At 48.6% G+C, this 12,500-nt stretch overlaps 1 protein-coding gene across 5 annotated transcripts in view; it reads right to left on the bottom strand.

Moving 5' to 3' along the window:
• The window catches only part of NFAT (NFAT nuclear factor), a 204,474-nt gene that overhangs the window by 29,418 nt on the left and 162,556 nt on the right, over positions 1–12,500 (bottom strand). For 2 of the 5 annotated variants that reach the window (XM_070145011.1, XM_070145010.1), the window contains exons 2-4: positions 2,175–2,286; positions 1,513–1,799; positions 453–812 (exon numbers count right to left, since the gene is read on the bottom strand). In XM_070145011.1, coding sequence (XP_070001112.1) covers positions 453–812; positions 1,513–1,799; positions 2,175–2,232 — 705 coding nt within the window. In that variant the 5' untranslated portion in view covers positions 2,233–2,286. Of the gene's footprint in view, positions 1–452; positions 813–1,512; positions 1,800–2,174; positions 2,287–3,934; positions 4,253–12,500 lie in introns of those variants that run through there. The other 3 variants (XM_070145014.1, XM_027357431.2, XM_070145012.1) reach the window with 2 other exon arrangements.

Raw genomic sequence — 12,500 nt, forward strand, 5'->3', positions numbered from 1 at the left:
AGATGGACTTTGGTGCAAGCAATACAGCGGTAGATCTGTGTTGTGGATGCATGTCTGATGCTGAAGGCCTTCCAATACTGTTCTGGATTACTAGTCTGCATCTCAACAGGACATTACTTTCTTTTCTAACTACCTTCTTTCTATAGTAATTTTCTTTGACTATTGTTGTGACTATGAGCAGTCTTTTTTTTTTAAATATATAAAAGTCCTGTGAAGTACAGCATATATATACATACAGACATAAACAGAAATATGTAAATATAAAATAAGGGATCAGGTGTCAGGCCTTTATTATCTTCTACATTCCCACACTCTTCAACAACCAAATCTGGACAATGAAAGGGCTAGAGTGTGGGGAACTCTGATCCCAAGAGGAAAAGGTGGGATGTATTTATGGTGTGAGAAAGGTCGGCCCGTGCCCTGGGGAGGGTGGGAGGTGTGAAGGTGCCTACCTTATGGCCTGCATTTCCAAGTGCCACAGGCCCGGTGGGGGGGCAGTTGGAGGGGAAGGTGGTGGTGGTGCTGGCTGCTGGCAGCTCAGATACAACATCATCAGTAACAGAGGAACCCCCGTGGCTGAGGGAGGCTGCGGCCAGCAAGGGCCGTACACTGTGGGAGGTGTTCCACTCCTTGTCTGCACCACTGGTCGTCACTGCACCATGGGTGTTCCCCGTTTGGCTGGTGCCATTACTGATGGTGGGTTGCGTTGTGGGGGGATAAGCCCCGACCGCAACATTCCCTGGGCTTTTCTGGCTGGTTGGTGTACCCTGCACGACTCCACCACCTTGCAACAAACTGACTAGCAACAGTTTCTGTAAGGACACAACCCAAACGGGACACCAGGGTGAGACATCCACCAGCGGTGGTGAGGAAACACAAGGACATGTGAGCCTCCTTCCACCCCAGGCTTATACTTACGTGCTCCGGTTCCATTCCTGGTCCCCTAGCGGCTTGGCAAAACTCAATGTAACAGAGCAAGCTGTGCAAATAAATGTGCTGAGAACTTCGTGCTTACATGCTATCACTGACATTCGCAATATAAGCAGTGTTCATTTTTTCCTTTCTTTTCATTTTTTGGCCAATATGTATAGCTGTTTGATCACCAGAGCAAAAAGGACTATTGATAAACGCTTTTATTGTCAACAATGTACTGCAAACTGATTTTTTTTCATGACTTCAATAAAAGTTTTCACAAAAAAAAAAAAAAATAGTAATAAATAAAATTAAATAAAAATTAGACATGTTTTTCCATGTTTTATGATAGAACTTTGCAACTACAATATCAGTGATGATTGTAAGAAGCACAAATTTTAACTGTTTCTCTTTCTTTTTTGTTTTTCTTTCTCTCTCAGTGGAGTGACATGTATTTTTCTCTCCGCGACCAATAGCTACAGGATGATTAGACATGTTTCCAGGCTTGACTCTGCAAATGCATAAGAAAAAGGTCCCCATAATGGAGAGGTAATGATGGCACCCCACCCCATTCTCGAGAAAGGCTCAGAGCATACATACCGTCTGGGGGACCATGGTGAGTGATGGCAAGACTGATGGCAGAGTGGCAGCAGAAGCAGCAGCGGCAACAGCAGCAGAAGTGGCAGCAGCAGCAGCTGCAGAGGTGGCACTGTTGCTGCTCAAGGTGGCACTCCCCGGGGACGAGAGTAGTGATGACTCCGAGTCTAGGGACTGGTCACCACCAAAGCCTGAGTCCTCATCTAAGACAAGAGACTGTGAGGAAGGTGGCGGAGGGAGGGACACTTTGGATGACCCACGGCCTTTCTTTCCACCCACTCCGGATGAGGCTGGTGGGGAATGGGAGATAACAGGTGATGAGACGGGGATATGAGGGAAACAGGTAGGTAGGGAGAGAATCACTAATACATAAGCTTAAATCTATGCTCACTGTCTTTATATCCTCTATAAAAATCAGGACAAAAATAACCTTAAAAATCAAGAGAACTAAAATACCTATAAAATAAATACTCAATCTTTCACACACGATACCAGTACTGTACAACAACCACAACGATTAAGAATACAATAAAGAATAAAAATTAGACACCAAAATGAAAATGGAAATAACAGTAACAGAGCCAATACTAATAACGACATCACAAATCATCTAAGGCTAAAGGACACCGCCAACGGCAAGAACGAGAGACGAAACGTATAATCACCCTTTAGAAATCTTCTTCTCTGAGACACCACTGAAGCTTTATTATTGACCTTCCCCATCTTGCTCCCACGGGTTCTCTCTCCATAAAAAAGCTTCACTCTCCTGGTTGAATTCTGGAAAAGGAAGAAAAAAAAAGGTAATTAGTAAAGAGAACTATACATACAAAGATGATACAAATAACTGCAATAACAATAACAATAACAATAATAATAATAATAATAATAATAATAATAATAATAATAATAATAATAATAATAATAATAATAATAATAATAATAATAATAATAATAACTATAATAACAACAACAATAACAATAACAATAACAATAACAATAAAAAAATAATAATAGCAATAATGATGATGATGATGATGATGATGATGATGATGATGATGATGATGATGATGATGATGATGATGATGATGATGATGATGATGATGATGATGATGATGATGATAAAAAAATAATATAACAATAATAATAATAAAAATAATAATATCAATGATAATAATAATAACAGTTTCATTAACAATTAAAAGTAATAGTAGTAATTGCAATATTTTGATAAGAGTAATAATTGCAATAAGTGTAATAATTGTAACTTTAATAATAATAGTAATCATTATTATTATCATAATTATAATTAAAATAACATTATCATTATCAATTATAATAGTAGTAGTAGTAGTAGTAGTAGTAATAACAACAATGACATTATTATTACTATCATTATTATAACTAATATCACTATTATCATTTATTCACTAAACCTCAATACTGATACAAGACAGTACCAATGCAATATGTAATCCTTCAACTCATTATCTAATCTAGAGATATAAAGACTCTGCAGAACTGGTCTGGACCGGACACAGCTCATCCCTCAGCTCCCGAGGTATCTGCTCCTCCTTTGTTGCTAGTCCCAAAAGGAGGCAACCCTAGTCACTCTATTCTCTTCTTTTCCCCTCTTTTCTACATCTCCTTCTCCTTCTACTTTTTCCATTTTTGCTCTATACTCTCTCTTTTCTTCTTTTCCCCTCTTTTCTACATCTCCTTCTCCTTCTACTTTTTCCTTTTTTGCTCTCTTCCTCTTCCCCGCGCTTCGGGACAGGAGAGAAATAGCCATAATAGGGAGACAACAAAATAAAATCCTTACAAAAGTATTGACGACTTCAACCACATTTCTTTCCCTTCCAGACGCCAATATTTACAGCTATAAACAACATGAAATGCCCCGAGAACAAATACAATATCTAAACTCAAAACCCACTGTGTTACAAAAGAGTGAGTACAGCTATGTTCCTTTCCCTTCCAAACACTTCACATTTATTACAAAAAAATACATCAATATAATATACAAAATACAACGAATAACATTAAACAAGCACAAGCCCGTCCAAACTCGTTATTCCATTACTGCATTATGATCCCAGCCCACTATTAAGCTGCAGGGGGTGGGGGTGGGGGGTCAGGGAGATTAATCAATGACACCGGCTGTGAGGTCATCATGGGTCACGGATTAAATGGCTCCAGCCAACCCGCGGTCATGCGACGCGTCGTGCACGCAACACAAACGGACAGAAAGAAGCACGAACGACCGCGCACACGGACCAACACAAACACTTGCTAACGAAGCCATGACTCCCAAAACACACTTGCACTACAACATGGACGCAAAAATATGACGCAAAAAGGTCCGGCCCCCCACAGACCCGTCGCTCAAACCCCAAACAGAAGGCGGATCCCCACAACAAATCAGTACCTGGCTCAGGTGCGCCGCGTGCGCTCCCGCCGCCGCCGTGTCGTAACAGCGCAGCCAGCGTCCGGATCAGGCGGTGTTCACGTGGCCCCCTATGCGCGCCCGCCAGCCTCGCCCGCCGCCGCGCCTGCTTCCGTAACTTTCTACTGCTTTTGTGCCCCTTTACCGCCCTTATGAGCCCACGAGAAAGGGAATTAATCACAATAAGAACTACGGCGTTGTGATACCAACGCCGGTTTCCACAAGCCCGCCGATTGCACCTTACTTCCTTCTTCCACAACGCGCGTACGACCAATTAACGCCTCGATGCCTACTTATAACTTGCCGCAACCGCCGTAGAGATCCTTATCTCCTGGGGGAATCTTCTGATAACGGCAGACAGCAGTGCTTATCGCCTTCCCTCCCCCCCCCCACACCCCTACCCCCACTCGTAGGATGGGACCTTATCTCATTCAGGGCAGATACGGAGACAATGAATCACCGCCTGCGCTAAACCATGGCTACAGGCTTTACGGAGAGCGGGAAGAAGGGGGGAGGGGGGGGGGGTCGCTCCGTCCTCGTCTTTCCGATCGGCACGAGACACCCAGATGGCGTCTCGTCTCCCGAAAATTTGCCCCTAATCTGCGTGAAAAGGCCATGGGAATAGGGAGAAAATAGGCGACACAACCCGAGGAGAAAGAGGGGTTTAAGAAAAGGAAACGTAACCGGATGATCGAAAGGTTAACAGTCTTACCACAACCTACCGATGGATTGTTTCGTCTACGTAGGATTTTGACGCCGTTCGTCTGTTTGTAGCTATTGGCACCTAAGCCACCGTGCAGGTGCCAGTTTGTAAATACTCCACAGAGAAAGGCAGGTGTGTGTGTGTGTGTGTGTGTGTGTGTGTGTGTGTGTGTGTGTGTGTGTGTGTGTGTGTGTGTGTGTAATATATACATATATATACATACATACACACATGTATATAATATATATACATATATATATATATATATATATATATATATATATATATATATATATATATTTATATATACATACACATACACACACACACACACACACACACACACACACACACACACACACACACACACACATATATATATATATATATATATATATATATATATATATATACATACACACCTATACCGAAAGAAAGAGGCAAGAGTAGAAAGACTAAGAGCGAGACTCGGGGGTGAAAAAGCGTCCCTAAGACCAGAAACCCATGACAGGCGAGAGACAGAAGCAGGTCAGCTTGCACGCGCGCAAAAGGTCTCGCCACAGGTCAGTCGCCGTCACCCGAGTTTCCTTTACACCGCAGGTTACACCTCCTCCCCAACCCCCTTCCCTTAATCATTAATGAGGCAGTTCGCTTTGTTCTTCGTTGAGTTTCTTCGTGTGTCTCTCTCTTCCTCTTCACTTCTCCCCCTGCCCCTTCCCCTGCTCTCCACCCCTCTCCCTCTCCCCCTTCCCCTGCTCTACACCCCTCTCCCTCTCCCCCTTCCCCTGCTCTACACCCCTCTCCCTCTTCCCCTTCCCCTGCTCTCCACCCCTCTCCGTCTCCCCCTTCCCCTGCTCTGCACCCCTCTCCCCTTTCCCCCTTCCCCTGCTCTACACCCCTCTCCCTCTCCCCCTTCCCCTGCTCTACCCCTCTCCCTCTTCCCCTTCCCCTGCTCTCCACCCTCTCCCTCTCCCCCTTCCCCTGCTCTCCACCCCTCTCCCTCTCCCCCTTCGCCTTTTCTCCAACCCTCTCCTCCCTCTCCTTCCCTCCCCTTCAACACCATTCCTCTCCCCTTCCCTTCTCCTCCCCCTTCCCCTTCTCCTCTCCCTCTACCCTTCTCCTCTCCCTCTACCCTTCTCTTCTCCCCCATTCTCCTCCCCTCTCACCCCTCTCCTTCTCCTCCCCCTCCCTCTCCTCTTCCCCTTCTCCCCCATTCCCCTCCCCTCTCCCCCTCGCCGCCTGGCCCCATCAAGTGTCACTGACACCAAGGAAGCGAATCAGAAAGTTTCTACTCTCTCCCTGCCTCCTTCGCCCTCCACACTGACGAAGAAGAGAAAAAGAAGAAAAAAAGGGAAAGATGTTTTTAAAAAATGCGACGACAGAGTAAAAATCGCAAATCAAATCGCATCCCGCTCCCCAAAATGGATTAGCTTCGTTCCAGTCAAGTACGGGCTTCCCTGCTCCCTATTCCTCCTCTCCTCCTCTTCTGCAACCGACCTGGTGAGCGGGGTACTTACCCGAGGCAGGCTTCTCCCAAGAAAGCGCATTCGGATATTTCCTATTCAGACGAACAGGCAGAAAGACACGAACGCCAAGCATAAAGCACAGTCACACGCTCTCTCGCAAACACAGACTAATACGCACACGTACATGCGCGCGCGTATGCACATACACAAATGCACACACACACATAAATACACAGAAAAAAGCACGAAGCGCGGCAGCCGGCACGACAGGGTAGGCTATTGGCCTAGTGCGGGGGGGGGGGGGGTGCAGGCCGGCAAGAAAGAGGAGAGACGACGGAGGGATAGCAAGGAGAGATGATAACGATGGAGAACGAAGAAAGGACAGAGAAAGAGCTTGCAGATTTATGAATATCAGGGGAGGAGAAATGGGGTAAAATAAATCACGGTAAAAGGAAAGGGCACGGAAGAAGGAGGCAACTGAAAGACGAAAAAAAAAACTGAAAGCAGATGAAGGACGAAGAGACTGGACGAGAGAACAGGGCGAGGGAGGGACGCGAGAGGGGAAGGGGTAGAGCACGGAGGAGAGACGAGACAGAGGACCCGAGAGGCTGGAAGGGAAAATGATCAGCGGAGGAAGAAGAGATGGGAAGGAAGCTGAAAAGGAGAGGAGGAGGAGAAGGGGGGAAGTGGATAGGCATCTGGATGAACAGGAATGGACAGGAGGAGAGAAAAACTGGGTGGAGGACACGGAGAGAGAAGAGGTGTAGCAGAGACGAGAAGCGGAGGCGCAAGAGAGGACAGGAGGGGTAGGACGGGGCGCGGTGCGGGGTGAGGGGGGGAGGGGGGTGAGGCGCTGTATGACTGCCGGCGGGCTGGGGCTCGGGCTAGGCAGGGGGCTATGCAGGGACCGGGCCGGGCTGGTGCATGCAGCAATCAACCCATTCAGCCCCACACTGTGTGCCTGACCGCCCGCCCGCCGCCTCTCTCCTCCTCCTCCTCGCTTCTCTTCCCTTCACACGGCGCTCTCTGCCTCCTCTTCTTCGTCCCTCCCTTTCTCCCTCTCTCCCTACCCACGCTCTCAACATCAACATCCTTCCAGCGACAAAAACAAACAGGAAAACGAGAGAACAACGCCCAGCGGAGTCTCTGCCGGATCGCCCAGACCCAGAAGCCCCTTTGCCACGCACCGACTCACCAACAATAACAAAGAACCGCACGCCATTTCACTAACAAATAACAAAGACCCACACACCGTCTCACTAACAAATAACAAAGACCCACACACCGTCTCACTAACAAATAACGAAGACCCGCACACCATTTCGCCAACAAACAAACAAAGAACAGCACCGCACGCAAGCAAAGACTCGAACCGCCAAATGAACAAGTCTCCAATCCTGACTCCAATCACAACACAGCACAATCGCCCCAACTGTAAATGAGAATGCAGCCGCCCGTCCACAACTCCGCCATGTAACGACACAGCAATGCAGGGAGGGAGAGGGAGGGAGAGGGAAGGAGAGGGAAGGAGAGAGGGAGAGAGGGAGAGGGAGAGGGAGAGGGAGAGGGAGAGGGAGAGGGAGAGGGAGAGGGAGAGGGAGAGGGAGAGAGAGAGAGAGAGAGAGAGAGAGAGAGAGAGAGAGAGAGAGAGAGAGAGAGAGAGAGAGAGAGAGAAATAAAGAAATAAATAAAGAAATAAAGATTGAAAGAGAGAGAGAGCGGGGGCAGGAAGCCGGCACAACACAACACGGCTCGGCTACACACACTGGGAGGGTGGGAGATGGGAGGGAGCGAGAAGAAGAGAGGGAGAAGGAAGAAAGGGAGGAGAGGGAAGGAGAGGGATAAGAAAGGAAGGAGAGGAAAGGAAAGGAAGAGAAGGAGGGAGGGAGAAGAAGAAAGGGAGTATGACCGACTTCGTACAGAGAAGAGAGACGACGGGAAAGGAGCGAATAGGTATCGGAAGAGGAGGGAAAGAGAGGAGACTTGGAGGGAGGGAGGGAGGGAGGGAGGGAGGGAGGGAGGGAGGGAGGGAGGGAGGAGGGAGGGAGGGAGGGAGGGAGGGAGGGAGGGAAAGAGAGGAGACTTGGAGGGAGGGAAGGAGGGAGGGAGGGAAGAGGGAACAGAAAGCTGGATGGTGGATGGAGGGAGTGGGAATGCAGACGGAGGGAAAAGGGAGTGGTGACGTGGTGAGAGGGAGGGAACGGGAGCCCCGGGGGAGTGAGAAGGGAGTGGGGTCGTGTAGGGGGAAATGAGGGAGGGACTAGGTAGGGAGGGGAGAGAGGGAGGGGTGTTGAGAGGCTTGGAACCACTTCACGGCCTCTACATGATTCCACACAAGCGAAGCAAAGGGATGTGCTTCCCTAAACCTTCTTCTTCTCTTCCATTCTCCCTCCCTCTCTCTCTGTATCCCACTCTCCTCTCCTCCACTCCCTCTCCCTCTCCTCTCTTCTCCTCTCCTCCCCTCTTCTCTTCTCTCCTCTCCTCCCCTCTCCTCGCCTCTCTTCTCCTCTCCTCCACTCCCTCTTCCTCCCATTCTCCCTCTTCTTCATCTTCTTCTCCTTCTCCTTGTTCCTCTTCCTCCCGCCCTTATCCACTCTCCTTTATTCTCGTCCAGTAGGATGTGGGCGGAGCGGTTGTGCTCTCCAAGCCCCGCCCCCTTTCCCTACCTTCCCCTTTCTTCTCCTATTTCGTGAGTCCTGCTTTAACCAGCCTTTCGTTATCTCTCTCACTCTCTCTCTCTGTTCGTTATTATCGGTTTATCTTTCCCGTCCTCTTATCTTCTCTCTCGTTCCCCTCTCCTTCCTTCTCCCCAAAACTGGTTGCTGCAAGAGGGGAAAGAAAGGGAGGAGGGAGAAAGGGAGAAAGGGGGAAGGGAGGAGGGAGGGAGAAAGGGGGAAGGGAGGGAGGAGGGAGAAAGGCGGATGGGAGGCGGTAAGGAGAAAGGGGGAAGGGAGAAAGGGAGAAAGGGAGATATCTTTTTAAAAGAAGGAGGAGGAGAGGTCGAAGGCAAGGGAGGAAGGGGAGGCTCGAAGGCAAAGAAGGAGGGCGGGTCGAAGGCAAGAGAGCGAGGAGGGGGGGGGGAGTCGAACCGCCGACTCACCATGACGCCCACCGCATCACGCCAAACCCGGCCCGCTTCGCCAAAGACTGGCAAGGCGAAGAAAGAAGCGGGAGGAGGAGGAGGAGGAGAGGCGCAAAAAATGAAGAAAGGGGGGGGGGGGGAAGCGAAAAGAGCAAAAGGAGAAAGAGAAGAGGCAAAACAGAAACAGAAAAGAGTAACGGGAAGGAGAGAATGACCGAAGAAGAAGAGGAGGAGGAAGAAAGGGGGAAAAAAGGAAAAGAGCAAATGGAGAAAGGAGAAAGAGAAGAGGCAAAACATCGGAAATAGAAAAGAGCAACGGGAAGGAGAGAATGACCGAAGAAGAGAAGGGAAAAAGAAGGAAAAGATTATGACGATGATAAAAAAATGGGAACAGAGATGAAACCTAAGAAGACAATGGAAGAAAAGAAAGGAAGCGCCGGTGGACCATGAAAGGATAAAAAAAAAGAAGAGAAGGAAAACAGAAGGAAAACGCGAAAGAGGGAATAGAACACGCCCGACCTCGAGGAAAACGCCCACACCCACTGCACTTGACAGGTGGAGTCGGTGTGGGCGCCACCTTCACACGCCCTTCCCACTCCGCGCCCTCGCACAGGTGGGCGGGCGAAAAATAAGGAAGAGAGGGAGAGGAGGAGGGGAGGAGGGACGGGGGAAGGGAAGGAAATAGGACCAGGGCAGGAACGTAGGAGAAGAGAAGGAAAGGGAAGGAGGGAAGGTACAGAGAGGGAGGGAGGGAGGGAGAGAGGGAGAGAGGGAGACATGGAGAGAGGGAGAGAGAGAGAGAGAGAGAGAGAGAGAGAGAGAGAGAGAGAGAGAGAGAGAGGGGGGGGGGGGAGGGAAGGAGGGAAGGGAGGGAGGGAGACAGAAGGGAGTAAAGGGTGAGTCATAGGGCAGAGAGAGAGAAAAAATAACGGGGATACTGAAAAAAGAAAGGAGAAAGAATGAGAGACGAAGAGAGAGACGAGGACGAAGAGGGAATGGTCAGAGAGGAAGGAGAGACGAAGACAAGGAGGAAATGAGAAACGCAGAGAGGGGAGAAAGGGAAGGAAGGAGGGAGGAAATGAGAAACGCAAAGAGGAGTTAAAGGGAGAGAAAGAGGGAGGAAATGAGAAACGCAAGAGAGAGAAAGAGGGAGGAAATGAGAAACGCAAAGAAAGAGAGACAAAGAGGGAGAGGGAGCAAAATAGAAAAAAAAAAACACCAACAACGTACAATGCATCTCCCGACACCGAATTGATTAGCACCGCAATTGCAACCGATGGAATAATGAGAGTGCCCATCCATCACGTGATTACGTTGTCTGGGGCTCAATTGCACGCTTCTGCTGGTGGGAGGCACTTCTTGGAACCGGGGTCAATTATGATTTATTTTTGTCTTTTTCGCAATATGCAGTACGCGACACGACGGCCGTGGCTGCCTCCGGACACCGACAACCGGACGAAGAATGTAAAGGGAAGAGGAAGGAAGGGAAGAGGAAGGAAAATATGCAAAGAGGAAGGAAGGGAAGAGGAAGGAAAATATGCAAAGAGGAAGGAAGGGAAGAGGAAGGAAAATATGCAAAGATGAAGGAAGGGAAGAGGAAGGAAAATATGCAAAGAGGAAGGAAGGGAAGAGGAAGGAAAATATGCAAAGAGGAAGGAAGGGAAGAGGAAGGAAAATATGTTTTAAAAAATGTATAAAAAATGCACACAGGGAAACATAACAACAGCAGTGATATCAGATAATAACAATAAGAGAGAGTTACTATAAAGGTTCAACGGTATTAAATATTTACCATCATCAAGAACCGTTTTATCATAGTAAATAAAAATATAGAAAAAACGTACAATAACAACTGAATAAAAGTACAGTTCAGGAAAGCGGGAAAAGGAAGAATGGAGGAAGAAGGGAGAAGGGAGAAGGAGGAAGAGGGAAGGGGAAGGGAAGAGGAGAGAGCGCAATGAGGGAAAGGAGGAGAAGGAAGGAGAAGGGAAAGGAAGAGAGATGTGAGAGAAGGAGAGAGAAGGAAAGGGGGAAGGGGGATGTGAGGAGAGAGTAGAAAGGGTTGGGGGAGAAGGAAGGAAGTAGGAGAAAGGAGAATAGGGAGAGGGGCGGGGAGGGGAGACGTGGGAGGAGGGAGGCATAAGAAGAAAAGAAATCTTTCTAGACCAAAGGACCGCAAGCAGACCTTCCCGCCCCCGGCCACTTCCTTCTCCCTCGCTCTGAACTCCTCGGGCCCCACCCTTCCCCTCTCCCTCTTCCTCCGTTTACGTCAGTCTCCCCTAGCCTTTCTTTCCATTTTCTCTCTCCCCCTCTCCCTCATTTTTTTCACCTCTTCCTCTCCCTTTCTCACTCTCCCTCTCCCCCCTCTCCCCTCTACTTCTCTCCTCTCCATCTCCCCCTCTCCTCCTATCCCCCCTCTCCTCCTATCCCCCTCTCCTCTCCATCTCCCCCTATCCCTCTCTCCCTCTCCATCTCCCGCTCTCCTCCTTTCACACTCACTCTCCCCCTCTCCCCCTCCACTTTTTCCCCTCTCCCCCTCTCTCCCTCTCCTTTATTCTGCTGCGAAGCGTTTCCGCCACAGCACAGAACGGGCCGAGCGACGCTGTTTCAAAGATCGATACCCAGGAAGAGAGAGGAAAAATATATATATTTTTTTTTAAGCACCGGCCAGGCGCATCACAGACCTGCGTGCTCTTACGGTTCCACCCTGACAGACAAACATTTACACATATGGACAGGTAGATAGGGACAGACACACACACACACACACACACACACACACACACACACACACACACACACACACACATACACACACACATACACACACACACACAGCGAACGAGCAAGCGAGCAAGAGAGAGAGAGAGAGAGAGAGAGAGAGAGAGAGAGAGAGAGAGAGAGAGAGAGAGAGAGAGAGAGAGAGAGAGAGAGAGAGAGAGAGAGAGAGATCACTTAAGAGAAAAAGAAAGAAAGAAAGCGAACAGACAGAGAAAGAGAGAAAAGGAAAGAAAGAAAGAGAAAGAGAGAAAGAGAGAGAGAGAGAGAGAGAGAGAGAGAGAGAGAGAGAGAGAGAGAGAGAGAGAGAGAGAGAGAGAGAGAGAGAAAGAAAGAGAGAAAGAAGAGAGAGAGAGAGAGAGAGAGAGAGAGAGAGAGAGAGAGAGAGAGAGAGAGAGAAATACAAAGACAGAGAGAGATACACATAAAGGGCGAGCGAGAAAACCAGCGCCAAAGAGGGCCACCGCCGCCCATGTCGCCGAGTGTACCTGGCAATCAGACGACAAAAATGATCGACTT

Source organism: Penaeus vannamei, chromosome 33 (assembly GCF_042767895.1).
Source record: "Penaeus vannamei isolate JL-2024 chromosome 33, ASM4276789v1, whole genome shotgun sequence".
NCBI lineage: Eukaryota > Metazoa > Arthropoda > Malacostraca > Decapoda > Penaeidae > Penaeus > Penaeus vannamei.